At 38.8% G+C, this 14,933-nt stretch overlaps 1 protein-coding gene across 1 annotated transcript in view; it reads right to left on the reverse strand.

The window, feature by feature from the left end:
• Positions 1-14,933, reverse strand: part of LOC135217481 (sodium- and chloride-dependent transporter XTRP3A-like) — a 243,982-nt gene that overhangs the window by 52,433 nt on the left and 176,616 nt on the right. The window contains 5 exon segments of the mRNA XM_064253400.1: positions 3,683-3,908; positions 3,911-3,923; positions 11,631-11,741; positions 12,512-12,751; positions 14,015-14,247. Of these exon segments, the coding sequence (XP_064109470.1) occupies positions 3,683-3,908; positions 3,911-3,923; positions 11,631-11,741; positions 12,512-12,751; positions 14,015-14,247 (823 nt within the window).

The following is a 14,933-nucleotide window of genomic DNA, read 5'->3' on the forward strand; positions in this document are numbered from 1 at the left end:
CACTCTTCTGAACCTGTCTTGTACAGTACAGCAAGCCCGTGTTCGTGGACTCGCCTATTCTCAGATTTTTCTACAGACTGTATACTTATACCCATTATTCATGGAAAATTCATCTATTCACAGTAATTTTCACTGAGAAATATTCATAAATCACTGTATTTTCATAAAATTTTCATGACCAAATGCACTTTTTTTGTGATAAAACTATTAACCTCTTCCCGCTCAACCCCGTATATTCTCCAGTTTAAGATAACCGTCATACTTCAGTAAGCCCGAGTATACTCGAAATTCTGTTATATCTTTCCTGGAAACTCTTGAATATCTAAATATCTAAAAAGATTAAGAAATAAAAGCAGTAACAAATTCTCAGCATATTTTTTTAAAAATATTTACATAAATTTATCGAGAACAAAGTGTTAGTAACTTTTATTTATACTTTGACATGTTTTTTCTAATTTTTCTTTGCACTTTTTGTAAAATTAAATTTACAACCGACATATTATTGTAAAAGACAAGAACAAAAAACAACAGCAACCCCGAGCAAATTTACAAAAAGACGTCATGTTAGAGAGAGAGAGACGCTGAACATTCTCCCTTCAAGTCACAAGCACTACTGAATTCATGAGATGCCCACACTTGTGATATAAGCCAGTGTAGAAGTTGCCATTAGTGAATTTATGGGCTATAAAAGTATTAGCACCTGCCCGATTCTTTCCAAATCCAAATATTGTTCATCTACAGGATCAATCCGTCCACCATCCCAAACCTGTTATTACTACTCCCCAGGATCAATCCGTCCATTAAGGGTTAAGAAAAAACACATCAGTGGAAGAAGGAAGACATGTAAATGCACATGGTGTAAGGAAAAAAATTCTAAAAAATTTTCCCCTCCTACGAGAAGTTGAAAATTACTATTTACAACTCCTTGTGGCCCCTCTTTTACAAGAAAATCATAAATCTTAACAAGTTCAACATGTTTTTCTAATAAATAAATTATCTTATTTGGTAAAAATATGATTACAGCTCATACAGTATCAAAACAGATAAGAACTAAAATCAGTAACAAATCTGAGCATATTTGTTGTGAAATATTTACGTAAATTTACCGAGATTGAAGATGCAGTAATTTCTTTGGATTGTACATGTTTTTCCTTATATTTTTTTGCACTTTTCTTTGCAAAATTACAATTAAAAGTGATATACTGTCATAAAAGATAAGAACTCAAACCCACAGCAATCCTTCATGTATATTTATGAGCAAATATAAAATACGATGTCATGTGCGAGAAAGGGGCAATACATATTCCCTTTAAGTCAAGATCAAAACTAGCTCATGAGTCCCCTGCTTCTTGATTTTAGCCAGTCTAAAGTTTCCATTAGTGAATTTATGGGTTATAGAAGTAATGGCACCTCTTTCCCGCCCGATTGCCCCAAAAACGATGACGCGTAATATTGTTACTCACTATGAGTAAATCAGTCAACCACCAAAAACCTGTTATTACTACTCATGTGTGTACATCCATCCATAAAGGATTAAGAGGCTCGCAGATGCCATAAGACCCCATGACATAGAAATTGCTTCATTCTACCTTATGATTAAAGAGATTTGTCTAAAATTTTTACCACTAATTATGCAGCTAATACTGAAACTACAGTTGGGGAAATAATGATATTTGACCTCTAAGCTCTTAATTTTTGAAGTTGTCAAAATCATTATAAAACTTTTCAGTTATATGGAAAAAACAATTGTACTCAAAAATAATTTTCCACACTTGTAATTATATATAAAATAATTATAAAAACTGTAAAAGTTTAATTGAATTTGGTTCAAGTCATCCTGGAGATTGAAACATTTATTTTTGAAAATAAGTTTTGGGAAAATCCAAAAAAAAAAAATTATAGCTTATTTTGTCATAACTATGAATCAACAACAGTCAGAAAGCTGACTTTTGCACTAAAACTATTTTATCATATGCCATAAAATTTACAATATAATCAAATGAATAAAACTTTACTCTCTCTTTACCTAAAATTTGCATTTACGTGGAGCGCCATCATCATAAGGCCACATTCTATACAGTAATACTGAATAAACAAAAGTCTTGTTTCAGTCTACTTGGAGATTGAAGCATTTAGTTTTGAAAAAAAAAAAGTAACTTTTCAGGAAACAGCAAAGGAACAATAATTCTAGACTCAAAAACGAGAAAATAAAAAAATATTTAAGATTACTTATAGCCATTTTCTCTATTGGGCTAATGCTAAATAAAAAGGGATACGTATTTTAATGGGGAGCAATTATTTTTTAATAAATTTCATTCATTACATTCGTTTTCCATGCTTTTTTCTACAATTTGTCGTTCACAGTGCCGTAAAGGCGATGAAGAAAGTTATCCATGGACCATTCTAAACATTTCCTTTAGCCATAATGTTTCAAGATATGTTTATTTACATGTAAAATGCTACAAAATAGTGGGTATCTCAAACTTTATACAATCTAATATGGACAAAATTGTCCATGAACCAATCTAAATTTTCTTTTTTAGCAATAACATTTCCAGATATGTTTATATATGCATAAATCTGTCGAACACAGTCCATCATAACTCATTTGGACCTATCCTGAATTATTCATACAGATGTGTTTTACAAGTCTTTTTCACAATCTGTGGTTCACAGTATCAGACAAGCAATAAACAAAATTGTCAATAAACCAATCTAAAAATCTCTTTAGCATTATTACTTCAGGATATGTTTATTTAGACATAAAACCTTTGAAAACTGTTAATAAAAAAAATTCAATAATTCCTCAAAATTCGGCATTCGACGCGCCTCTTAAAGAGTGCTGGAAGAAGTTTTGGCCAGAGTGTGTTCACAGTCATAGGGACTTCTCTCCTGAAGAAATTCAACATTTGGCCATTGATAAAACAGTCGAATTGGCGAGGATGTTTAGTGGGGAAGACTGATGACATCACCGAGAATGAAGTAGGCACCCTCATTTGTGACCACTCTGGCCCCCTGATGGACCAGGATTTGGAAGAACTGACACTGTCCCCAAGGTTGCTGGGACGAGCATGAGGATGAGGGCCTATCCCAACTTATGAGGATGAACAAGGAGCTGCAGGAGGTGGCTTTGGCATGGGATCTTTGTATGGAATCCTCTAGACTGTTCAAATGCTTTTGGTGCGGCAATGGATGGCACCATATAATAGTGCCCTCGTCAGCTAGAAGAAGCATTAAGAGCAGTTGCCTATCACCATGCTTTAGCATTTCAGTTGAAGGTATATTTGGTGTTTGAATGATTAAAATAGACAGTTATGAGTTTGTTTTTTCTGACAAGGGATAACAATCTATCATGGAATTTGCTTTTTGTGGGTGGTTGAAGTTGCTAAACCCCCTGGGGTATATATAATATATATATATATATAGTATATATATACTATATATATATATATATATATATATATAGATATATATATATATATATATATATCTATGTATATATATCTATATATGTATAGTATATGTATATATATATATGTATATTATATATATATATATATATATCCTATATATATATATATATATATATACGTATATATATATATGAGAGAGAGAGAGAGAGAGAGAGAGAGAGAGAGAGACTATACATCTATATATGAGTATTAAACATTTCTTTACTTACTGTTCCACACATTTATCATAATTTGCCACAGCCTTATATCCCAACACAGCAAAAATGTCGATGGTGGCGAAGGTGGCTGTAAAGACAGTGATGCAACACATGAAGATGGCATCCCTCTTGCAGTTGTTCTTCATTGGATTGTACGATGCGAAGGCTATCAAAGAGCCAAAGGCCAGGCCCAACGAGTAAAACACCTGACACGCGGCGTCCATCCACACCGTAGGTTCAGTAGCTTACTCATCTGTTGGCAAAGGTATAAGGGTGGTTAAATAGTGCATCAAACTCTCATTTCTAAATGGGACTGAGTTGTTCCATGATTTATATTTGGGTAGGTCTTGGTGGATTATTATATATATATATATATATATATATATATATATATATATATATATATATAGTATATATATATATATATATACGTATACACAGTGGTCTCCCCATATTCGTGGGGATGCGTACCAGAACCCCCCGTGAATAGTTGGAACCCGCAAATAGTTGGAACCCCTATTAAAATGCTTAAAACCTCCTATTTTGTTGGTTAAAACTCAAGAAAAGCCCACTATAAATATTTATACCTGTTTTTTTTTTACTAGTTTTATCACAAAGAATGCATTTTATGATGAAATGAAAAAAAAACAGGAATTTGTGGATATTTCTTATAGAAAAATACTGCAAATAATGTGGGTTAATGTTCCAGAGAGAAATCTGTGAATGCGTGAATCTGCGAATCCGGAGAACGTGAATACGGAGAACGTGAATACGGAGGGTCCACTGTGTGCATATATATATATATATATATATAAAATGTGTGTGTGTGTGTGTGTGTGTGTGTATATGCACACATACACACACACACATACATATATATATATATATATATATATATATATATATATATATATATATATATATATATATATAGCTATATATATATATATATATATATATATATATATATATATCTATATATATATATATATATATATATAATATATAAATAATATATTAATAATATATATATATATATATGCCAGTGTATAAGGCGAAAAAAATCTCCCCCAGAATGGAGGGGCGTCCTATACTCCGAGAATAAAAATAAAACCATAAACCCTGCCGCGATTTCCAATGATAACTAACCCCAGAAGTGTCATTAGTTGCATCAGTAGTTAACTACCGTCACAAATATCAACATTGCAAACAAAACATCTGTAATAATGGTAAAAAACCTAGGTAATTCAAGTGAATCACTAGTGACACAACTATTGATACTGTCAACAACACAACTGTAATTACTGCGGATAATTACTGTAACTTAACTAGATGTTTGGATGAGCGAGCTCTCACTCTGTTACAGGCATACAATCTCTATCCGTAATTCAAAAAATCGAAAAGCTCTTTAAACGTAAATATTTTCTGGACAAAACTATAATTTGCAAAAGTTAAACATTACAGAATATAAACATTGTTATCGTACGCCATTTGCATTTGATATTGCAAAGTATATAGAATAAGGAAGAGAGGTACAGTCACTTTGGTAGCGGGGATAGTTGTGGGGTATTTCCATGATATGCCTGGAGTACAGGGTGGGAGCAATCAATGTCATATGTTCTTTTCATTGTTATCTTGTATAAGTTTGGTGTTCTTTTGAATTCATATAGATCACTGAACACATAAAAAATCGTGGATTGATAATGCTTGGCTTTCTCTTACAACAATGAACCCTTTCTGTCTTGTTTCCTCATCACAAGGGAATCTGAAAAAGGATACCTCCTTTTTTCTACTATTTGAATAACAACCAAACATGGCACAGTGGTTTGGCATTATTTAAATAATAATTTAGATTATATAAAAAATCAAAACTATGGTTGTAATCGTAAAAAATAAAATTAAATCACTGCATAGATGACTAAAGTCAAAGCCTAATAAAGAATAAGTGTTCATGCGCAGGTGATGACGTCACCTAGCCTGAGTATCCTAAATTATAGAATGCGGAGTGATTAATGGGGGACTTTTATTATCTGTTATTTTGTCCACTTCTCAGTCACACTATTTAACTTTATTAATTTCAAGTAGTATATCATTCGTATTTAAAGAAAAATTAATATAAATAGTATGATTAAAATATATACGTAATGTTTCTGTTTATTCTTGTTATAGCTTACTTAAAGTTAATAATATTGGATGAGGAGTGGCCAAGAGTGTAATATTATAAATGACTGTGTAATATTATCATTTCTGGGCTTAACCTGTGTCGCCCTGTGAAATGGTTCCTTTGATACTATTTCTTAGGAATAAATATTGCTATTCATCCTAGAGAAAAAAGAAACAATATAATGCCAAGATAAATGGCTCGCTCACCTCTAATAGAAGTGTCGGTATAGTAAGGAGCGAGTGGAATCACTACCAGAGGTCCCTTGCCATTTAGCTTCTTCCATCGACAAAACCCCGAACTACGGAGAAGCCGTGCTACAGCTCCCGGTTCTACTACTACCGTGAGCGCCTCCGACGCCTGTGACGTCATTCCTTTGATAGCACGCATTGCCGCCACACGTTACTTTTTTCTTGTGCTGTGCAATCGCTTTTTCTGGATTTACCAAGGATTTTTCAAGATGTCTTCCGCTTCTGCTTCTAAGTTATGTACTGTTTGGGGTTACTGATCTCATTTTATGAGGATCTTCGTGTTTTTTTTATATGTCGGAGCCTTATTGGCCCGGTCTGCCTCAACCGCATGGCGGTAAGGGTTCTCTCTTTCGGTCTCCCATACAGTTAGGGATTTCCCTTGTCACAGTACTATTGATATGGTTACTTAAATGTAGTCTCTATATCTTTTATGCAGTTAGCTTATTAGTCAGGCCTTCACGGGGCACGCTCCGACCGCACATTCGGACCTTAGCTTAGCTACGCCTTACGTTGTTAGGAGTTTTTATCAGTCATGGGTTTGAGAGTCATATCATACTATTTATTCTGATGTTCCCTCTTTCCTACTCTAGTTCCTGATTACCGTTTAATCTTAATAGTAGGTACTAGGTTGGGCTAACATACACCATGCTTCGGTATGGCGATTAGCCTACCCTGTTATCACTGTTTTTACCGTTAGGTTTGGCTATCATACCCCAATTGTCGATTGGCGATTAGCCTGCCCTCCCCTTATCTTGAACTAGAGGTTAGATTAGGCTAACATACCCCTTTCTTCGGATCGGCGATTAGCCTATACTTTCTGATTGTTTAGTTTATTCGTGTTCCCCGTGTTAGCCTAGCTTTAAGATATCACATTATATTTATTTGTTTTGATTGATTTATTTTATTATAAGTAATCCTATTTCTATCAGTGATATTGATGTTGTTCCGACGGATCTTCCCCACCTCGTGTTTACACCTGGCTGGGAAGGCCGCTGGTAGATCGCGGTGAGCCACGCGGTTACGGGGTCCTCCACCCGTCCCCTCCATCCCCCCCTCCACACATTGCCACCCATGCCAATGGGTGATGACTCGTTTCTCACAGCTAGCATCCGAGTCTGCATGAGAGAGGGTGACTCATGGGGCTGGTGGGGAGCTCCCCCCTACTGGTGTTCTCATTCATCATGTGTCTCGGGGGCTCGGGACCTTCTCCCCCTACTTCTTCCGTCCTTAACTGGTCGCTCAGGTGGGAAGGTTCCCCTACCCCACGTTCTTCCCTACCCTTCCCCCCCAGTTCAGTCCGGCAGGTGTCACTCCGCCGCTACCGGACATAAGAGAGGGGGGAGGGGACCACTGGGTGCCCATCCACCTAGGATAGTTCACACAAGCACTTACTGATATGATGGGTTTTTCTGTTACTTTATTTTAGAACCTTTTGCGTTATTCCGGGGTTTTTTTTATTTCTGCCTCTTGTCCTATCCCTTGCTTCAACAGAAGTTTGACATTGCTCACTCAATTTTCTTAACTCCGGGCCACACGGAGAACTCCGGGCCCTACGGAGTTTATTCTACCCATATAACAAGTGAGCCTAGGCGGAGGCAGAGACTTTCTTCCCCGCTCGTAACTTTTCTACGTAATATTCATACGGAGCGAGCCTTAGAGCTTACTCCGGCATTTCTTTTGCATGCCACTCATACGTAGAACACTATCCGTCGGTCCTACTCCGGCACCCACGGATATTTTGCATATTATACCACCGGAGGTTGTCATTGGTACTCATGTATCCTTTGACTTACAGATGTTGTGCTGCCAGGAGATTGGGTGCAATGCCATCCTCCAAGACCCGTGCGGCCATATAGTTTGCCGCTCCCATGCTGGATGTGCAGTGAAGGTGGAGGATTTTCTAGTTTGGCACCACGAAGCCTGCCAAACCTGCTACTTGCTAGTAGGCGATGCCTCACTAGTAGTAAGTTTTCTTAGCATTATCTTCATTCATTCATCACCTGGAATACTTGTTATTATTATATACATTTCACATGTGGGACACATATTCATATAGTCTCAACACAACAGACATTCCTCCCCTATCCTTTCCCTAACTCTAGACCTCTCTTACAGGGTTCTGACGAGGAGAAGAAGAAGGCTTTGACTACCCTCAAAGCATGGGTGGGGGGATTTGGCCGGAACTCGAAGGGCCGCCCCTACATCCTTACCCAGGACATGGCGGACCTGGTATTCCCCGGAGCCAAGAAAGGATCAGTGGTGGACCCGGTAGCGGCCGCCCCTTTACTGGCCGATCTCCAAGTCATGATCTCCCTTCAGGATGGGGATTTTCCAGAGGACGTAGCGGAAGACGTCGCGGCAATGAACCTCGACGTCGAACCCATGACTGTAGACTCGATAGGTACAGGTAAGGGTGTAGTAGGGGCAGCTTCTGTGGGTTCTCAGGGCCCTTTCCTGAGTTCCCTTTCTCCATCACCTTCCACTGATCCTTCTACTTCTACTTCTTTCCGGGGCTTCACTGAAGACCGGCGGTCTGTCCGCCCTAAGGTTGCTTCAGTGATCCCCAAGGCTAAGTCGACCGAGGAGAAACTTAAGAAGTCTCTCCCCAAGAAATCGGTCATCTTGGCAGACGCTGTAGCTCCGGCTCACCACCCCGGAGCAGTTAAGTCAAGGGAGGCCTCTTCGTCTGCGTCGAGGTCCCCCAAACGTAAATCCCGTAAGGATAGGGCTCAAGTCCCTCTTTTCGATCCCGAATCCTTTTCGGCCAACATTCTGGAGCAGGTGGGAGTTATCGTAGGGGCCTTGGTAGACAACAAGGTTGGCTCGGTACTCTCCCAGCTCTCCAGTTCTGTTGCGTCTTCCGGCCAGTCGATCCAATCGCTGGCGGAACGGCTGGCTACTCAGGAGAATGCCATCGCCGGAATTCAATCCTCGATAGCGGCAGGTTCCCCCCTGGCTGTGCCACCTTCTCCTCTTCCAATGCCGGATTCCAGCCAACTGCCGGAATTCAAGGCGGCCAATCCTTGGAGGATTGCATCGTATGCCCCGTTTGTCAACGGAATGTTGACCATCGAAGGCATAGGTACTCGAAGGCGGGAGGACTTCGAGTTCCTCCCCAGGGACCTTCAACCCCCATTCATTGGCTACGTCCGGCTAACGGAAGCAGCCATGATGAGAGAGGACAAAGTTCCCAAGGAAACAGTTATCCTTCCGAGGGAACAGGCACAGCAGACTCTAATGAGGAGTCTAGAGGAATGGGGGTGTGAGAATACCCGCATCACAGCCTTTAGAAGTCCCTTCACCATTTTCACTCCGGTGGAAGGGACTCCGCTACCACTTACCCTTAAGGTAGTGGAAGCAACCTTTCAGGCAGCCCTGAAAGACGAGCCCCTGCCTCAACTACGGGAGACGGAACCCACCTCCTCTCCTAGTTTCCAGGCTACCGAGATGTACTTCCCGAAGGGGCGGGGGGGTTGCCATACTTTTCTCAGTAGGAAAACTCAAGGCGGACTGTCCACCACTCTTTTGTAGAGGCTTCCCAGGTTGTCGGACTCCCTCACCCAGACGGAGTACGACGCCTGGACTAGGCTCGCGAGATCCCTTTCCTCCATGACTATGGCGGAGATGACGGCTCTTGTATACCAACAAGAGCCGTTGTTTAAGGTTATGGCTAAAGGTCTGCTGCACACCATGCAGTGTGACCTTTACGACTTCCTCATAGCCAGGAGGAATTGCAGGAAGCACGTTCTGGCGGAAGCTACTATCCGCCATGAACCGAACAAGCTAATAGCTTCCTCAATTTGGGGGACGGACCTCTTCCCAGCACCAGTGGTAGCATAAGTCCTTCATGAGGCTTCAAAGGTCAACCAGTGCCTCAAAGTCAGGTGGGGACTGGTAGCGAAGCGGAGACAGGAATCTTCTCGTCCTAACCAAAGGATCAAGAAGAAGCCAAGGAAGTTCTCTTCCTTCCAGCCTCCTCAGCAGACGTTGGTTCAGGCAGTCCCAGCATCACAAGGGCAACCATCGTCGAAGGGTCAACAACAATACCTTGTCCTGACCCCTCAATCCCAGCAACCCCAACCCTCTACTTACTTTGCTGTCTCTCCAGCCTACAACTCCAACTATGAAAGCCAGAACTTTCAAGCGTTCAATAGGTTCGCGAGAGGTAGCAGAGCAAGAGGATGCTGCCTGAGTGATGAGAGTTTTCATGCCTGAGTGATGAGAGTTCTCATGAGATGGCGCAGTGCCAAGTAACTCAATGGTCAACTGTCTGAAGTAAGGTTGTAAGTACGAGTGGTCGTATGTCGAGTAGGTTGTAAGTCGGATAGTAGTTGTATAGAGCCCAAAGACTTTAAGACGCCAGTGTTCTGAGGTGATATTGGGACCTGCCTGTTCAAACTGTCTTTAAATATCATACAAGGTCGACGTCAAATCTATCACTGCAAGGAGAAAGATAACACATAGATTTCAAGCAGCTTTTGTTTAAAATGTGAAAGTCGTGGATAATGCTCAAATCCAGACGACAAATCCTTACCGAAGAAAATGAGAAACCAGAAGGAATGATCTGAGTCCTGCAGTATTCATACAATCGAATCTAAGGAGACCAACTGCCTTTCGGGTAATTTTTTGGACCTTTGGAACATTAGTCGGATGATTTGCTCTCAAGAGCTCCGAAAACCAAAGCTTGGAGTTGAAAATTATGTCCAGTAACGTCAAAAGCTCAGAATCACTCGGCGCAATGACCAACGAAGAGTAAAGTCTACCTTATCTAGAACTAGAAGAAAACAAATAGTACCTCCAAGAGTTCTGTGTGGATACTGCAATACCGACATGTTATTTTCATGACTGGCTCTATCATTATATTACCAGCCAAACAATGACACATGACCAGGAATTTGTAAGTGGTTAGGAAAAAAAAAAAAGTCATGATAAAATACCTTTGATTATTATCCGCCATAACCTAACTAACTGAGTTTGAAAATAAGTGCCTTATTGTTGAGAAAGTAATAACGATGGTAATAAGAGTAGCCCTCTGCACGCATCCTGTATCCAGACACAAAAGTAGTTTGTTATTACATGAGAAAATCTGTGCTTTGGGAAATGCTACCAATTAGAGTATTCTCGTATCACCTGATGCTGTCGGATTGCACTTCGGGAGAAGCCTCAGAGCACTTCATGAGCGACAGTTGTTATAAAACAAAAACAACAACAAACTCTGTGACAATGAATGGATAACTTCATGACAAAGGAAAATTTCTATGGAACAAGATCCTGTAATTTTGTTAAATTAAAAGCATTAAGCTAATACATAAATGCACGTTTTCTTAATATTTTCTGAAATATAAGAAAACAGAAATGAATGAGTATTTATTTATGACTGCATTAAGAACTACGTCTGATGTGTAGACATATTTGTTCCAGAAACTGAGTCCATGGGCTTTCCTACATTTTGACTAGAATCGCGAAATAAAATCTCAAAAATATTATGCATAATAAGCCTATTTACATTTGGACAGAAAGACGAAGAAACCAGTCTCGTGCCACTTACATCGGGGGTGAACATGTGCTTCAAGCCTTCCATAGCTCCCTTCAGGGTAATTGCGCGGCCGAAGAAAATCACGAGGATGCAGTAGGGGAAGATGGCAGTGAAGTACACAACCTGAAATATTCAGGAAATAGAGTAATAAAATATAAATGCCAACACCAATCACAGTAATACATAAGTAAATATGCAACAATCGTATCTATTTATTGATTTATTTTTCTTTTTTAATAAGTGGTCTTTTTTTTTTTATTTCCCTTTACCTCCTCTAACTTCTTCCTCACGAACACCATATTCCTTGGAAACTTAAGTTTCAAGTTAAAGGCCCATTTTGGTGGGCTTGTTCCATATGAATAGGTTTCGTCTTCTGAATATAATAACATACAAATAGTGATCAATACTAAGATCACAAGCAACCAAACTGGAAATGGCTCACTACTAAGGCATCTGTACAAATGAGTACTTGCACAGACACAAGTTTATAAACGATGAAAAGATGATGCCTGTGCCATTATCAAACAATCTTTGGAGACTGGCAATATAATCTTGTGAAAGAATGATTCCCCTTCTTCTAAGAACTATTAAAACTTACATGCTGCTCAAGAAACTAAAGCCCATTGTGCCACATAAAGTTTAATAAAAAAAAATTAAACTAAATAATACAAAAATATACATAAGAATAACAAGATACGAACTATGCGGAAATGAGACTACTAAAAACAAACTTTCAAGAGGTAAAATTCAGGCCCCTGTACCACTTCTCAGTTCGCCAGTGGCTGACCACTAACTATCCAACTGGCACGACTAGATGAAAGGGTCATTACTAAGAAGACTGCAGCAGAAAACACCAACGTGAAAATCTGTCCTCACTTCTCGAGGGAACTCACCTTTCCTGAGGACTGGATGCCCTTCATGATGCAGAGCCAAACCAGGAGCCAGGAGAGCACCAGGCACAGCGCCATCCACCACTTGATGCCGCCGGTCTCGTTGATCGAGGGAGTGGCGTCGATGGTTTGCCTGTACCAGAAATAAGCCGTCTCGCTGGAGAGCTCGCACTCTTCGACCGGCAGCGTGAGGTTTGTGTTAGGAATGGTCTCATTGGGGCACATTCCGAACGGCAGGGGAGACTGCAAATGTGAAGAAGATGGTCCAGTTTAGCGATCTCTCGCTCTGCGGAATTTCTGTTTGTTACAGAAATTGAGAAACCTTATGAAGGCAGTCGGGGAGGCAGGAAAAAAACAAACTGGATACAATAAATAAGTGCCCTATCATGTTTCTGGTGAGTTTTACACACAATATTGAGAAATCGGTGGAGACAAGAATTTTATCAAAATAATTCAATAAGTGCACCGCCAAGTTTCAAATGAGTCCTATCTATTCATAATACTGATCCAAGGATGGTAACGAAGGCCGAAACGAGAAAAAAATAAGAAACCAACGCTCTATCATGTATCTAATCGGTTTTTATACGCAATACTAAATAAATGAAAAAGATATGAATAAAAATAAAAATAATAAGCAAGAAATGACGTTTCTGATCAGCTTTATCGAGATTACCAAGGTAACCAACCGCAGGGAAACAGCAACACGAGATGAACAGAAAATATAAGTTTTTCGAGATTTAGAAAATTATTCTGCGTAATACTCAAGAAACAACAAGGGCGAAAGAAAAGTAGATTAAACCGTTAATATATTCTAGATCAATTTAACGTAAAACGAAAAAAAAGAAACTGAGCTGAAAGAAGCAGATCATATTTGCCCTCTGTTACTGAAACAGAATAAATAAAAATAACACGAAGTTTTATTTGAACACATCCCAACAGCAAAAGGAGGCTGAAGAACTAGAGAAATTAAAACGATAGACTATTAAGCTCTACACCACATATGCCTGTTTCATACAGAATAAAATACAGAAAAGAGAGGTATCGTGACTTTTGGATGAAGGGAGGAAGCCTCATTCTACGGCATGACTACTCTCGTACAAACTGTGATCATTACTAAATCCATTATGAAACTACAAAGTCCGGTAATGGAACAGGGCGAGAAAATCGGGTGAATGTGCAGCTAATTTCCTTAATGAACGCAAACATCGTTAAATGACACCGTAAACTTGTGAATCAAAGCACTATAATAAGCTCACATCTACTGTTCTCAACAAACGTCGATAAAATACGTACAAGAATTAGACCAATTTATAGTTAATTCTAGTAACACATATAGCCATCCTGAGCAATGCAATATTCTACGAGACAAAGTTATGTGATTGGTAAGATACTTTATTTCAAAGAAAGAACATTCGAACTGGAGAAGAAATGAATTTATTTCATTGGCGAAGACCACCACAATTCGGTACGAGAGAAAAAGAAGAAAAAATAACCGCTCATACTCACCTTAAACGAATTGAAGAGATAATAAAAACACCAAGCTATAATAACATTGTAATACAACCCGACGAGGTAGGACACGATGGTGGAAGCCACGCCCAGGCCCGACCACCAGGGCGAGATCATTGTCCATACGCCCAAGGAGCCCTGTCGCAGGCGCTGGCCGATGCCCAGCTCGAGCAGGAACAAGGGAGCTCCTTCCAGGACCATCATGATGAGGTACGGGATCAAAAACGCTCCTGGAAACGAAACAAAACACACACTGAGATTGGAAACGCTCTTAGTTCATGGAAGGAAGATGTTCTTGAAAATACCCAAATTAATAATATCTTTCCTACTTGTATTTCTTCTCTTTAGCGAGCGCGCACACACGCACATACAATATACATATAATTATATATATACGTATATATATAAATATATAATATATATATATATATATATATATATTAATATATATATATATATATATAAATATATATATATCTATATATATATATATATATATATATTATATATATATATATATATATTAATGAAGATAATTACCCCTAAGAAATGTTAGTCCTAGATAACGACCCCCAATAACCCTTGGGATCACTATCTAGTATATATATATATATATATATATATATATATATATATATATATTATATAGATATATATATATATATATATTATATATATAATATCTATTCATGCGTATGTGTGCAATTAAAGACCATAAAATATTAAAAGCAAAATGCAACACTAATTGACCAGAACTAATTGCCCTACAAATGCCATTACGGTATATATATCTGCCGACTTAGGAATGATCACTTCAGTAATGGCATTCTCACAACAATCGTTCTCTATCTTTGTACAATTAAAGTAAAAAGTTAATAGAGTTTTTCTCTTCGGAAAAGTCGAGAAGGACTTTTTT

The sequence above is a fragment of the Macrobrachium nipponense genome, chromosome 7 (genome assembly GCF_015104395.2).
Source record: "Macrobrachium nipponense isolate FS-2020 chromosome 7, ASM1510439v2, whole genome shotgun sequence".
Lineage (NCBI taxonomy): Eukaryota > Metazoa > Arthropoda > Malacostraca > Decapoda > Palaemonidae > Macrobrachium > Macrobrachium nipponense.